Source organism: Euleptes europaea, chromosome 3, assembly GCF_029931775.1.
Source record: "Euleptes europaea isolate rEulEur1 chromosome 3, rEulEur1.hap1, whole genome shotgun sequence".
NCBI classification, from domain to species: domain Eukaryota; kingdom Metazoa; phylum Chordata; class Lepidosauria; order Squamata; family Sphaerodactylidae; genus Euleptes; species Euleptes europaea.
The window spans coordinates 5,780,440-5,796,009 of NC_079314.1; the positions used below are offsets into that span (position 1 = coordinate 5,780,440).

The window sequence follows — 15,570 nt, forward strand, 5'->3', positions numbered from 1 at the left end:
TCCTGGATAAAACCTCTGCAAAAATTTGCAAACCCCAAGAACTGCTGAACCTGCTTGCGAGTTCTGGGGGGTTCCCACTCCCAGACCGCCTGAACCTTCTTAGGGTCCATAATCAAACCGTGGGGGTATACAATATATCCGAGAAAGGACAACTGGCTCTGGTTGAATGCACATTTTGACAGCTTGGCATACAAATGGTTGTCCCTTAAACGAAGCAAAACCTCCCGCACCAATTCCTCGGGGTCCCTGGAGTAGATCAGAATGACGTCCAGATAAACGATCACCCCTTTAAACAGTAGATCGTGTAGGACCTCATTAATTAATTGCATGAAGCACGACGGTGCCCCAGATAGACCGAACGGCATGACCATAAATTCAAATAGCCCATAGCAACAAGAAAAGGCCGTCTTTGCTTCATCCCCCTCCTTAATTCGGACCCGGTAGTAAGCTTCCGCCAGGTCAAGTTTCGAGAACACACAGCCCTCCTGGAGAGCACTCAGGAGGTCCAGGATTAAGGGAATGGGATGGGCGTTAGTCTCAGTGATTGCATTAAGCCCCCTATAGTCTACACACAGTCTGAAATCAGAGGTTCTCTTTTTTTTCACAAAGAAGCAGGGAGAAGAGAACGCGGCCTTGGACGGCCGTATGAACCCCCGCGCCAAGTTCTTGTCAAGGAATTCCCGCAGCACCGCTTTCTCTTGGGGGCTCATGGGATAAACTTGGGCTTTGGACGGCTTGATGTCCTTAAGCAGTTCTATGGTACAGTCCGTCATGCGGTGAGGAGGTAACAAGTCACAGTCTGTCCCCTCAAACACTTCCGCAAAGTCACTATACTCCGGGGGAAGCGTGTGCACCTCAATAGTAGCGGCATCCCCCCCTTCACCTCCGGGCATGTAATCCCAGCCGCCTCTGTTCGATGCTCGGGTTGTGTCCCGCCAGCCAGTTGCTACCGAGAACCACCGGGTAGGAGATCTTAGGCACTACCGTGAAGTGGATCTATTCCCAGTAGTCTCCCACCCCCAACAACACCTTGCTAGAGCGCAAATGGACCGGGGCCCCCCGCAGATCACTCCCATCCATTTGATGGAAATGCAAGGGCTGGTCCAGTTCTCAAGTCCTGACCTTCAGGCGTTCTACTGCAGCCTGATCAATCAAGGTCCAGGAACACCCGGAGTCCAGGATAGCAACGACAGCCACAGGTTCCCCTCCCTGGGAGTTCCATAACACAACAGGCTGCAGCAGTTTCCCCCTGGTCACTCACCCTACCCGGAGCCGGTTTGGTTTCTTCCAAGGGTGTCCTCCATGCCGGCTCTCTCACGGAAGGCCGTCCTCGTTTTTTGCCGGCGAGAGATCTCTGGAGCGATCCTGAGGGCTAAGGCTGCTTGGATCAGATGCCAGTTCCGCTTGCAGGGCCACTGTCCCGCGTCGGCTGGCAGTCCCCTCTGCTTTTTTCCAGTCTAGGGTCCGAGGTGGTGTAGTCTTCCGTTCTCGGGTCGCTCGGTTACCTGACCCCTCCGCCGATGCTCTGTTGCAACTTGCCGCGAAATGGCCCATCCTCCCGCACTGGAAGGCTGAAGCTCCCTCGGTTCCTTCCATCTCTCCGTAGTTCAGCTGCATTGCCCCCTTTTGCGGGTGTCGCGGGGGGGTACCTTTGACGGGCGATCCTTGGAAAACTGGAGGGTTAGCTTGCAATTTTCCACCAAGGCCGCCAGTTTAATCCAGTCCTCTACCAACTCTGGGTCTCCCAGGGTTAAACAGCCGTCCAGCACTTCCCAACGCAGTCTTTCGCGGAAGTGCTGGACCTTGGTAGCCTCACTCCATTCCCTTAACTTGCAGGATAAGGATTGAAAATCCTGGGCGTACTCACTTACAGAGCGGGGGCCCTGCTTCAAACGACGCATGGCAATCTTTGCCTTCTCCCCCTTATGAGGGTCCTCGAAACGGCGTCGCAAAGCAGACATAAATTCATTCAGGGACTTCAAGACCCTGGGCATAGTCTCTGCCACCGTCACTGCCCACTCCACCGCCTCTTTCTCTAGTAGGCTGATCACGTACCTGACCCTGGCTTCCTCCGAGGGGAAGGTCTCTCCTTGATCCTTCATGAAACCGGACACTTGGGAGTAGGAAATGGTGTAGCTGAGTGCTGGATTCGTCGAAGGATACCTTCAGCTCCCTGGCGGTAGGGCGCCTGGGTGGGGGCGCCTCTCTACAGACGGGTGGTTCCGCGGCAGGTAGGGAGCTGGCTCGGGGTTGCTGCGAGGGCTGTCTGAGCTCTCTCACTGCCCCCAAAACTGCAGTCAAATCCCTCTGCAGAGCGTTCAGCTGCGCCTGCAGGTCCCGGTTCTGTAGGGTCAACGTCTGGTTCTGTTCACGTAGCAGGATAGTTTCCTCCGTGGCAATGGCGGCTGGGGTGGTCCAAGTGTGGATGATCGAGGGTCCTTCCAACCATTCTCTAGGTACGACCTCTCGGTTCCGCTCTCCCCCTTCGCCGTACCAGGCGGTTAGCGGTCCCCGGTAGAAACCGCCACATGGGTCCGACGACGCCCGTTCGTTGGCCCCGACCCTCCGTCGTTGCTTCGCTTGCATGGGCAAGGAGGTCCACGTTGGCATCCTAGGGTAGTCGGTAAGCCCAGCTGGGCGCTGCTCCGGGGTCGCTTCCTCCGGACCAAGATCAATAAGGAGGGTTGCCCCTCGTTCGTCGCTCCGGCGGAGGTCTTCCCCCGTAAGGAGCGAGTGTGTGGATCACGTAGACATACTAACACTAACAATTTACTAAACACAGGCAAGGAATAGAGAATAAAACTGCTGCTATCATACTGCCATTCTACAAATCTATGGTGAGACCACACTTGGAATACTGTGTACAGTTCTGGTCACCACACCTTAAAAAGGATACGGCAGAGCTTGAGAAGGTGCAGAAAAGAGCAACCAAAACGATAAGGAGGCTAGTGCAACAGCCCTATGAGGAGCAGTTAAAACACTTTGGCCTGTTTAGCTTGGAAACAAGGTGGTTAAGGGGAGACATGATAGAGGTCTATAAAATTATGCATGGTTTGGAGAGAGTGGACAGGAAGAAGCTTTTCTCCCTCTCATAATATTAGAACATAGGCTCATTTGCTGAAGCTTGAGGGTGAGAAAATCAAAACAGATAAAAGGAAACATTTCTTCACACAACGCATAGTTAAATTGTGGAACTCCCTGCCCCAGGATGTGGTGATGGCTATCAACTTGGAAGGCTTTAAGAGGGGAGTGAACATGGTCATGGAGGAGAGGGCTATTCATGGCTACTAGTAAAAATGGCTACTAGTCATGATGCATACCTATTCTCTCCAGGATCAGAGGAGCATGCTTATTATATTAGGTGCTTTGGAACACAGGCAAGATAATGCTGCTGCAGTTGTCTTGTTTGTAGGCTTCCTAGAAACACCTGGTTGGCCACTGTGTGAACAGACTGCTAGACTTGATGGACCTTGGTCTGATCCATCATGGCCTTTCTTAGGTTCTTACCTCTGGTGGTCACATACAGCTCACAACTCAAACCAACATGTTATTAACAACCTACAAGCAACACTGGATTGTGACATTTCCCTCTTCAGAGAAGAGAGCTTCTAATGTGAAGCAAAAGCCAGGCCTCTATCATGTCTCCCCTTAACCGCCTTCTTTCCAAACTAAACAGCCCCAAGTGTTTTAACTACTCCTTATAGGGCAGTTGCTCTAGCCCCCTGATCATTTTGGCTGCTCTTTTCTGCACCTTCTCAAGCTCTGCCATATTCTTTTTTAGGTGTGGTGACCAGAACTGTATACAGTATTCTAGGTGTGGTCTCACCATAGATTTGTACAACGGCAGTACAATAGCAGCAGTTTTATTCTCTATTCCTTGACTAATTATGGCCAGCATGGAATCTTTTGAGGAGCAAGGCGATCCTGGGGCAAAAGCAGATGGGTATGCAAAAAGCTTGTTGAGATTTGCTACATACTTCATGCTACAGTTACTGCTGCTTTTGTTTGCTCATTTGGACACATTAAACACCCATTCTGACAGTCCAGCCAACTCCCTTGGATAGGGGCGGAGACACAGGTGCTGTCTTAGCCATGGGCCATCCTGGGCATCTGCCTCGGGCACCCCACTGGAGAGTGGCCATTCTGGGAGCCCCACCACCCTGGGTCAGCTGCCTCAGCCACTGCGTTAAAACCCCTCCACCATGGAGTCAATGCTGATCCCCATGCTGCCTGAGACCCAGGAGGGGGGAGGGCAATCAGCTATAAGGCAGTGTGTGTGGTGGTGGGGGGGACCAAATGCCCTACTACAACTGATCCCCTGGCTGCTTGAAAGTCAGTCAGTTCACGGGGGAAAGGACATCAATCTTAGGGTAGTTTGAGAGCCTCCAGCACCCTACAGCTGATGGCTCTCTCATCCATGCTGTCAGCGTATTTCTGGGGTCCCATCCTCGAGGTTTGCTCAGGCCCCCAGAGTCATCATATGGCCTGTGACAGATGGGCTCTAGTCCCACCCTCCAGGAATCCCAGCAAGTCCCTGCCTACAGGTGGGTGGGCAGATACTAAGCAGCACCAGCCAGAGAGAGGCTGTGGAACCTCGGGGGGGGGGGGGAGAGAGAAGTGGAGGGAAAGTCTGTCATGGCCCCAGAAGAGGGCTTGAGGAAGCAACAGAGAAACGGAAAAACTACTAGGAGAATAGTTAGGATTTGCCCAACAAGGAAAAGAACTGAGACATCTATAGTATAAATACACAAGGCTCAGGAGCCAATAAAGAGGCAGGAATAGAGCCGGTATCCTGCGTTACCTCAGGGACTTGTGAGGGGATTGAGGGAAATGTCCCAAAAGACAAGCTAACCCTGAGATTCTTGGATTTTAAGAGATATTTCAAATAAAATAATTTCCTCTCTCTCTCTGATAGAAGTAGCCTGTCAGTTCAGTAAAGCTGTGGATGTGTGAAATTATAATTGTTTTAAAGCAGAATTTTGCTGTCCCTTACTGTCAAGCACCAATACCTTGATACATTTCCAAACCACTAAGCACTGAGCCCTTCTAAAGAAGGGACAATAAACTTATTTTTGTGTGTGTTGTGAAAAGGCTGATCCTGCCTTTAGCAGGGGGTTGGTCTAGATGGCCTGTCTCCAACAGTATGGCCAGTAACGCATGGCTGTTTTTTCTTGCGATTATCCTGCAAATGTCGTGATTCTCTGTTGTCTTAACGCATGACCTTCTCCTGCCTGCGGGGCTGACTCACTTTTGTTCTGCAACTTCTCCGTTTTTTCCCATCCCAGTTTTCTCCCAATTTTACTTTCAGTTTCGTGGCAAATGCAAGTATTTGCTTGTGCATGCTTCAGTGTGCGGGTCGATTCCAATGCAGGAAATTAACAACTACCTCCCCCACACATCCCCAGTGACCCCCAACCCTCCCCCCGCCATGCAGGATCCCACAATCAAAGCATTCCCGACAGATGGCCATCCAGCCTCTGCTTAAAGACATCCAAAGACAGGGACTCCACCACCCTCCGAGGCAGCGCATTCCACCGTTGAACAGCCCTCACCGCCAGAAAGTTTTTCCTAATGTTTCGGTGGAATCACTTTTCTCTTAGTTTAGATCCATTACTCCGTGTCCTAGTCTCTGGAGCAACAGAGAACAAGCTAGTTCCCTCATCAACATGACATCCCTTCAGATATGTAAACATGGCTATCATGTCTCCCCTTAACCTTCTCTTCTCCAAACTAAACAAACCCAACTCCCTAAGTCTCTCCTCATAGGGCATGGATTCCAGACCTTTGACCATTCTGGTCGTCCTCCTCTGGACACACTCCAACTTGTCAACATCCTTCTTAAATTGTGGAGCCCAAAACTGGACACAGTATTCCAAGTGAGGTCTGACCAATGCAGAATACAGTGGTAGTATTACTTCCCTTGATCTAGACACAATACTCCTATTGATGCAGCCCAGAATTGCATTGGCCTTCTTAGCTGCCATATCACACTGTTGACTCATGTTCAGTTTGTGATCCACTAAGACTCCCAGATCTCTTTCACATGTACTGTTGTCAAGCCAACTCTCTCCCATCCTGTACTTGTGCCTTATGTTGTTTCTGCCTAGGTGAAGTACCTTACACTTCTCCCTATTGAAATCCATTTTATTACTTATGGCCCAGCTCTCCAGTCTATCAAGGTCATTCTGAACTCTGACCCTATCCTCCGGGGTATTAGCTACACCTCCTAACTTGGTGTCATCTGCAAATTTGATTAGCATGCTCTCTATCCCATCATCCAAGTCATTTATAAAAATATTTATAAAAATATTAAATAGTACCGGTCCCAGGACAGACCCCTGTGGCACCCCACTGGTCACTCCTCTCCAGGATGAAGTTGTGCCATGTTGCTTTTCCTCAAATGGCGTCTTTGATGGGCGCCATTTCCTCTGCCTTTGTAAACAATCTAGGGGGTGGATACTATTTGGGGGCTATTGATACTATTTTGCATCAGCAAAAAAAAAATTTGGGGGGGGGATCCCCGCAAACTTAATTTGCAAATTAAGTTTGCGGGGATCCCCCCCAAAAAAAAATTTTTGCTGATGCAATAGTATACTGGCATACTGGTAAGCCTAATTTTAAAAAAAATTAAGGATGAAAAATAGAAAACGGATAGTCACTTGGTGTTTTGGTCAACCTCCGATGAGCCTCAGCCAATCACAAAGTCGTGACAAAAATGATGGGGAAACCCCCGACCCCTCCCTGAATATCCCACATTATCCCACAAAACGCACCATGCTTTCTACCCTGATCAGTTGGGAATGCTGTGAGAGGGAACCCATGCGTTCTATTTTCTGAACTTGGGATAAAAAAGAGACAAGGGAGGAATCTCCAAGGACATTCTAGCCATGCCTATGATTCTAAGGGCAGGAGTAGTAGAAATTAGCTCAGATTCCTATTCTGTGTCCCCGGGCTTCTTCTGTAATTGCAACATGTAATCTATCACAGTTGTTAACATCGCTTTACTGATCACTCACAACAGACGTCACAATTAAGATCAACTCGGTCACTGCTGATGGAAGGTGTGACATGGTGGGTGGGGAGCTGAGAAACACCTGGCCATGGCACTGCCCGTCAGGACATTTGGAGGTAGATATTCCAAGCAGCATGGCCATTTCCACTAACATGCAGCCTTGTTCGCCAAGAAGTCCTCTTAGGCCACCTGGGGTGGAAGAACTTCCTGTAGGATTTTGCCAAACTGCTGCCCTTGGCAGTGCCAAAACTCTGCTACTTGAGGAGTCAGCTGCTCCAACTCTGGTAGGTCTGTCTTTGCAGAACAGCAACGGTAGCTCATGGGGAAGTATCTTTTGAATTACGCTTTCTGTCTCCCTGCTATTGCTGCCTATCGGGTTCCCGTGTTAATGCACCTTGACAGGTAATAAAGTACCTTCAATCCGGGACGGTGCGGCCCTCATCATGATCTGCAACTGCTCTCGTTTCTGACGCACAGAGTGGACGGGTTCTTGAAAAGTGACTGTCACCTCGGGGATCAGACCGGTATAGTGTGCCGACCGAATGGCTCGTGCGGAGTTCTGGAATGGGGGGAGGGAGGAATCAGCATCAAATTGTGGCCTCAGAGCTTGAAGCCTTATGTCAAAATCACCACACAGGTCTTTGCCTGCTTTCATTCCTCCCTGGCCGTGGATCTGTTCCACGTGAGTTTCTCCATGCATCTCACCAGCAGCAACCACCAGTGGGAACAGCCATAATGAAAGAGTTTAAGGGTCAATTTTGATGCTCGCTCAAACTCCTTTTTTAAATGCGACCTGTAAAATTACTATTCACGGTCCCGATGCAAGAGAAGAAAGTCAAACAAATTCCACCAACCCACACTTGCCTGCTCCTTCGTTTGCATAGCTATTAGCGATTGTTGTTTGCATAGTTAAGCCTGATTATTTACGGTTCATTCGATGTGGGGTGGGGGTGTGGAGCAAATACAAAAGGTAGCATTAAAGGGGCTCTTAAGAAATGCGAAACAGGTATGCGCCAGCTTCGCTGTGAGGTTTGGAATGGCAGTTCAGCGTGAAGAAATCAACGAAATCTGCAGGGCACTTCAGCCTGGAACGTGCTGCTAATTACCAAGCATAAACGGCCTAAGAGTTTAAAACTGCACAAAAGGCAAAAGCTGAAAACCAGTCTCTGCTCGCCATGAAGATGCACATGTTATTTAAACAACAGAGGAACAGAGGAAACTGTGTATTAAATTAGAACCCATAAGTTATCTTCCCAGTGGACTCTTTTTCCCTTACCTGTACTAGGCAACTCAGGTTAATTTTCAGGAAGTACGGAAATCCAAAGTAATGCTGGAAAAAAAAGGTAATTTATTTCAGGACCCATTTCCACTTGGAAGCACACAGAATTTCACAAACGGCTTTCGTCACTTTCTGGGCAAACAGCTTAAAACTGATCAAAGCCTTAAATAAAACAGTTCATTAAAAATAAACAAGATTAGCTGAGATCCTAAGTGATCCAATTTTATTTCACAAATATGTTTATTTAGGAAATTTACATCCTGCCTCTTCAGAGATCTGCAAATGGCTTCCTTCCCTCCAGAACTCCTGGGGCTAGAACCACCATCTTTTGGATCAAGCTGTGCTACTTCTTGTCTCTTCTCGTTGACAGACCATTCCATAAGAGGTACTTCTCAGAGTCACTTCACAAGCAGGGCTACCTAATTCAGACAGGTTTGCCATCCCTTCTGGAGCAAAGAGGCTCCTCGCTGTTTAAAGGCACACTGCAACAGAGGCTCTTCAAAAAGTGAATGCTGAATGGTACAAAGAAGCCCTTGATGGATTCCATAACTGATTCATAACTGATTCCATAACTTTAACAGAAAAGGAAGCAGGGAACTATCATCCCTTGGCCTTGAACTAGGCCTCCCAAGTACCTTGGGAACCAGAGGGGAACCAGCCACAATGCTTGTATGCAGAACTGAATGGTCCTGTTCATTCAGCCTAACCCTGGAGGCATACAGGCTGGATGACAAGGAGACAGAAGGGAAGGCTATGCCCATGTCTTGCCTTTAAGCTCTCCTCACGGGCTGATTTTATCAGCTTCCAGTCCCTGAGAGAAACACATTTTATTCAGCTGTTGCAACCAGGGTGAAGGGATTCTGTGTCACATATTGAGGGCGGAGTAGAGCAATCCTGATTTGCAGCATGGACCTCTCTGCTCCCCTCCCCTTCTTCTCTGATTGCTAGTTTGACATCTCATTGAACGGTTTCCGGCTTGACGGCCACGTCCAGATGGAGCTCCAATAAGGAATTCTAATTTTATACTCCTTTTCGCATTTTCCAGCCCTATCTTATCCTGCTTTGGACAGTTTTATCAGTCTGCTACAAGCTAATTATAACCCTGTGTGTAGGGCTGGAATTACCGGAATAAAATCCTCAAATAACTGACTAAACCAACATGGGAATGAAAAAACGCAGTCGGTTGGCAGTAGAGGGCCTGGATAGCAACAAAACAGGAAAACAGCTAAGGATGGATGACTTCTTGGAAGACTCCGACCTGGAGGCTACTATTGAGAAAATGTCGACAGCTAACAGATTTTCAGTCTTGGAAAGGGAGCAACAATTGCAGGATGAAGGAGTGGGGCTGCTGGCTACGTGGGAAAAAGCAGCTGAGAACAACTCCTCCCTACCCTGTGACACCCAGAAGCCAATGGGAAAGGCAAGTGAACTGAAATTAATGCTAATATCTAAACAAACTCTCCTTGTAAGGGAAACAATTTTGAACCTATATGAGGTTAGATCAGATAAATTTTAAGTTGGAGAAGTTACTGACAGCAGCGGCTCCCTCTTTAGGGAAACAAATTAATGCCTGGATAAGGGAGTCAGTCCAAGAAATAACATGGACATCTCATTGCTCTGGCTTTGGCTTGCATTCTCCTAAACTGGCCATTCTGCCTTAGCATCCCGAGGAGAGATTTTAAAACTGTTCATCTATTGTGGCAAAACAAAACACAGGTACAGTGGCGCCTTAAAGACTAATATTTTTTTCCAGTCTGAGCTTTTGCGAGACATAGCTCACTTCTTCAGACATAATGGGAAGAAACTTATTTACCTTGTTCATACACTTTTGTTTATCTTCACCACATGGGAGAGGACAAAACCTCTGACCTCTCCCATCCCCCATGAAAGTACCCAAGCGGTTCAAGTCCCCTCGCGGAAAATCTCAACCAGATTTGTCACACTAGGCCTGTTTTTGCTCCACTCTTCCCTCTTTCCCCCTTCCCTCCTGTAATTTTTTCTATAACTGAGGTAAACAAGTTTCTTTCTTCCCATTGTATCTGAAGAAATGAGTTCTGTCTCACAAAATCTCAGACTGGAATAAACCTTGGTCTTTTATGCATGGCTGTTTCCCTCGCAGTCACCCCTTTGACGACCAGGTCTTTGTTTTGATTATGCATGTCGTTTCTGACTGTCAGAGGTCGCCTCTCTCTCCCCCTGCGTTTCCCCGCATTTTGCCTGCCTTTTCAGAGACATGTTTTATCTCAAATTTGAAAATGTGGGCAAAACGCGGGGAAACGCAGGGGGAGAGTGAGGCGACATCTGATGGTTAGAAACGGCATGCATAATCAAAACAAAGACCCAAAGTCATTGGAGGGGTGACCGCGAGGGAAACAACCATGCATGAAAGACCCTTGTTAGTATTTAAGTAAGGTGTTGCTGGACTCGTTTTGTTTAACTTACACAGCCCTGCCTGCAGAGAGACCAGGGGGGGGAGGGGGGAGACCTTCATCAGGACAAACTCCTCCACAGAAAGGGAAGAACAGGTTTTCATGACTACAACGTACTCCCTGGTGCCAGGGGGCATGTCTCCCACCAGGTAGCCCTTTTGCAAGGCTAAAAGAACTTCAAGATCAGGTTTGGGTTTTACCTGGGGCCCAAAAGGCCCCCTGATCTGGTCTGCTAGACCTGGCTCATGACCATCTACCTGCCTGCCTGACTCCTGTCCCAAGGCATTTGCTATCAAAGCTTCCAATACTGCACAGAAACATGTAGCCTCTGAGCAGGCCTTGCAGGGCATGATGGCAAAAGCCGACCTCTTTCTCACGACTTTCTCCCGCTGGTACTCACAGCATTTTTGTCATTGGGATCGATGGCAGAATCTCCCAGTTCCTTAAAAACCTCAGCCACCTTTCTGTCTTCATTCTGCGTGAAGAACAGATGTCGGCCGGAGCCGATGCCGCCAAACTTGTTGACCACAACTGTCCATGAGCAGTCGTCCAGCAAAAGGTAACTTTTAATGAACAGCAGGAGGAGGCAGGAGTTCAGCACAGTGGTGTGCCACATCATGGACGCTGCATATGAAGGAGCCTACAAAAGGGGGGAGTGAAGATACCAGATATCTGTTATCCTGCTGTTCCTCCTGGGCAGCTTCCTTCCTTATTTTGTCCTCACCATAACCCTGCAAGGTAGGTTAGGCCAAGAGAGGCTGACTGGCCCAAGGTCACCCAGTGAGCAGCAGGGCGGGGTGGGGATTTTAACCCAGATCCAAACCCTATGCTCTAACCCACACACTCAGTGGCTCGGGAGCCACATGCAACTTTGATGTACCACCATGGTTCTTCTAAGCACCGTTCCTAGGCCCAGGGCACCCACCCCAGGTTCCAGAAAAGTGGGCAATTTCTTTAGAAACTGGGATAATTTCATCATGCTCTTTGGCCCAAGATAAAACTAGTAGTTTTGTTGTTTTTAAGCACAACACAGCTTGTCTATGATAAATTGTGGAGATGTTGGAGTTCTGTGTATGAGACAATGTACAGAGCTGAATGAGGTGGCAGAACAAGGCACCGCTGTGGAATGCTAGTCCACAAAACAAAACGCCTGGCATGCAGACAGCTCAGCACGGAGAGAGGTTCTAATCCCCAATTCTCAAGCACAACTAGACAAATATTCGAAGAGAACTTTGAACATAGAGAATCATTTCTCCAGGCTTAATAAAGTTTGGGGGCGGGGGGACTTTGTACACTGTTTGGTGTTATAACTTGGACTTGCAAGCCCTTCCCTAACTCCAAATTCACATGGGTTGGCTAATGATAAACGGTAGTAGGGAAAGTCAACTATACACACCCTGGTAATTTAAAGGATTATATTACAGATCAAGGGTCCCCAACATGGTGCCTTGGGCACCATGGCACCCACCACCACCTTTCCTGGTGCCTGCTGTTTTTAAAAAGTGGATGGGGCTTTTAATCCAGTAAGGCTTCTGATCAGCCATTGGAGATGTGATTGGCTGTGCAGATTTTTAAACACTGCTTTGGAAGCAGTTGCCACCATAGCATAAGGATCTTCACTGTGTGACTGAAGGTAAGCTGCAACAACAATTGTGTAGCTGGTTCTGGTTGCTGAAATATTATTTTAATCTGCACAGCCAATCAAATTGCCAATGGGCAATCAGAAGCCCTACTGGGCAGGAGCCCACCTGACCTACCCACTTTCTAAAAACACTTGGCAGGGGCCAGGAAAGGTGTTGGCAGGTGCCATAGCACCCCTGGACACCACATTGGTTACCCTTGTTTTAGTGAGACAAGCAACTGGGAGAGGCCTATGCAGATCGGGGCTGGTTTGACACACAACTGGGAGGTCTAATGGAGTCCATCTTTATGCCTTATCCTAATTGTGCCCCCAAGTGTACAACTTTACTTTTTCTCAACTGTTGTTCCTTTCGCTAAGGAAATCTAAAGCACTGCACGGCTATGACAAGGAGTCCTTCCTGGAAGCGTCCTCACCAGGGAAATAATATGTCCTTTGCTCTTGCTAGTTTTTATTCATGAAGAAAATGCCCTTGCTTGCTTGAAGTGTCTGGAACATTTTTCATAAACTGCACCATGAACTAATCCGGCCATTCTCTAAGGGGAACTTTTTATCAGCTCCTGCTACCTGCATGGGGCACGACAGTCTAAAACTGTGGCCTAGATCCAGCAAATTCTCTTTGGCTCCCAGGAGCCCTGCACAATTTAAACTGAGATGCGGTGAAAGGTCTGCCTGGCAGCTTGGCTCCTAAGGAAAGGTTCTCCTGATGTAAGACACAGAGAGTGACTCCCCACTTTAACTTTCCATGTCATCTTTTCATTTTCATAGAATCATAGAGTTTGAAGGGACCACCAGAGTCATTTAGCCCTACCCCCTGACAATGCAGGAAATTAACAATTACCTCCCCCACACACTCAGTGACCCCTACTCCATGCTCAGAAGATGGCCAAGATGCCCTCCCTCTCATGAGGTCATAGAATCAGCAATGCTGACAGATGGCTATCTAGCCTCCCTTGGGAAGCCTGTTCCACTGCGGAAGAAGAAGAGTTGGTTTTTATATGCTGACTTTCTCTACCACTTAAGGCAGAATCAAACCAGCTTACAATTGCCTTCCCTTCTCCTCCCCACAACAGACACCCTGTGAGGTGGGTGAGGCTGAGAGAGAATGACTTGCCCAAGGTCACCCAGCTGGCTTCGTGTGTATCAGTGGGGAAACAAATCTAGTTCACCAGATTAGCCTCCGCCACTCATGTGGAGGAGTGGGGAATCAAACCCGGTTCTCCAGATCAGACTCCACCGCTCCAAACCACCACTCTTAACCACTACACCACACTGGCTCTCGAACCGCTCTGTCAGAAAGTCCTTCCTAGTGTTTAGACAGAAACTCTTTTGATCTAATTTCAACCCGTTGGTTCTGGTTAAACCTTCTGGGGCAACAGAAAACAACTCTGCACCATCCACTATATGACAGCCCTTCAAAAACTTTCAGATGGTTATATAACCTCTCAGTCGTCTCCTCTCCAGGCTAAACACACCCAGCTTGTGAGGGTCTGGTATTCCTTGTTTCCCTTCCCCACTTTGTTCTTTGCCTATCTCTTTGAACTCGTAAAAGCAGTTCACACCTCCCCGCAACCCGGTGCCTCTGCTGTCTTGCCCAGGTGCCCTCCCCTGCCGCGCTTCCTGTGAGCACTCCCTCAGGCCGAGTCCGGCCTTGAAGATCTGATAGCCCTAGCAGCCTCGCTGGGACCCGTTTGATGTTTTGTATTGCACCAATCTATCTTGTAACTTCCCATAACATCTGTGTGAACCCCAGTGCCCTAGAATAGATATATTTTGTAACCCGGCTATGCCAATTCACTTGCAACTTTGAATCCGTGTCTGTCTCATCTGTCTGAAGCCTTCAATAAATCTATTGTTTCTGCCTTCAAGCCTGAGCAGTGATTTTGCGAAGTTAGCCCAGGGAGTTGGGAACTCTCACATTAAGTTGCAAGTCCCTGCCTTGTCGCTCTGCAGCTGTACCTTAAGGGACTGTTATGCCAGGCGACGGGGATCCCTCTTCTCCCCCGGGTACACCGGAGAAACCCGAGGTCCCGGAGAAACCGGACCCTAAGGAGGAGGATGTCAGGCGGAAGGTGCCCGGTGCCCCACACCCGGGACTGGACTTGGGTACGAAGCCCAAGAACACCTTTAACTCCTGGCTGGACTCTCCTAAGGGCTGGTCGCTTTCCCGGACTGAGGCGAAGCATCGCCGGCTGGGGTTGTCCGGTACGGGACTCGTGGACGATCCCGCGCGTAGGGAAGTCCTGATGGACGAGGAACGGAGGCAATGGCAGGAGGAACGCCAAGCCATGCTGGAGCGGATGGATGCCATGCAAACCGTGATGGGTGAGATGGCAGCCGCCATGGACGCGCTGAAGGTACGGCCTCCCCCCGGCAACGCTCCGGATGGAACGCCGGCTACTCCTCCCGCTCCTCCCAGCGCTCCGGCCCGCCGTGACCTGAAGATCACGTATGATGGGTCGGGAGATCAGTTAACTTTCTTTATGGTCCAAGTGGATATTTTTATGAGGGAACAGGCCCGGACCTTCACCTCGGAAGAGTCCCAGGTCCAGTATGTGGCCTCCCTCCTGCAAGGCGAAGCGGCCGCGTGGATGGTGTTACAGTACGAACTCCGCTCTCCTGTGCTGCGGAATCTGAATGAGTTTATGGTCGCGCTCCGCAACAGATTCGAGGACCCGAACCTGGGGGAGCGGGCTAAGGCCACTCTGATGCAACTGCGCCAAGGGACTAAGTCGGTGGCGCAGTATGCGAGCGAATTCCAGTCTCTGTCGAGCAGAATTCTGGACTGGAGCGAAGCTACCCGGGTACAGTGCTTCAGAGAGGGGCTAAACCCGGACCTGCAACATTGGGCCTTCATGCAAGGCAACCCCCCGGACGTCGAGGGCTGGGTGCGTCACGCCGCCGACATCGAAAATCGGAAACAACTCTTAACCCTGTCCAGACAACGCACCGGCCGTGACGCTAAGCCGAAAGGGGACAGACCGGGTGGTATCAAGGATTCCCGTACCCCGGGGGTCCCCTCGACGGCCGAACGCCGCAAGCGTTTTGAAACCGGGGTGTGCTTGGTGTGCGGTGGCAAGGGCCATTTTGCCTCGCAATGCCCTTCCCGTTCCGGACGCCCGGCTACCCCTCGCCCAGCCCCGGCCGAACCGGAGAAGACCCCGACGGAAGGCCAACCTCGACGCCGCAGCGGCGCTCCCGGACGCCGGGG

At 49.6% G+C, this 15,570-nt stretch overlaps 1 protein-coding gene across 1 annotated transcript in view; it reads right to left on the reverse strand.

Annotated features, from left to right (window-relative positions):
* Positions 1-11,339, reverse strand: part of LOC130474232 (cation channel sperm-associated auxiliary subunit gamma-like) — a 125,536-nt gene extending 114,197 nt beyond the window's left edge. The window contains exons 1-3 of the mRNA XM_056845768.1: positions 11,121-11,339; positions 8,289-8,342; positions 7,427-7,571 (exon numbers count right to left, since the gene is read on the reverse strand). Coding sequence (XP_056701746.1) covers positions 7,427-7,571; positions 8,289-8,342; positions 11,121-11,339 — 418 coding nt within the window. The remainder of the gene's footprint in view (positions 1-7,426; positions 7,572-8,288; positions 8,343-11,120) is intronic.
* Between the last annotated feature and the right edge of the window lie 4,231 nt (positions 11,340-15,570).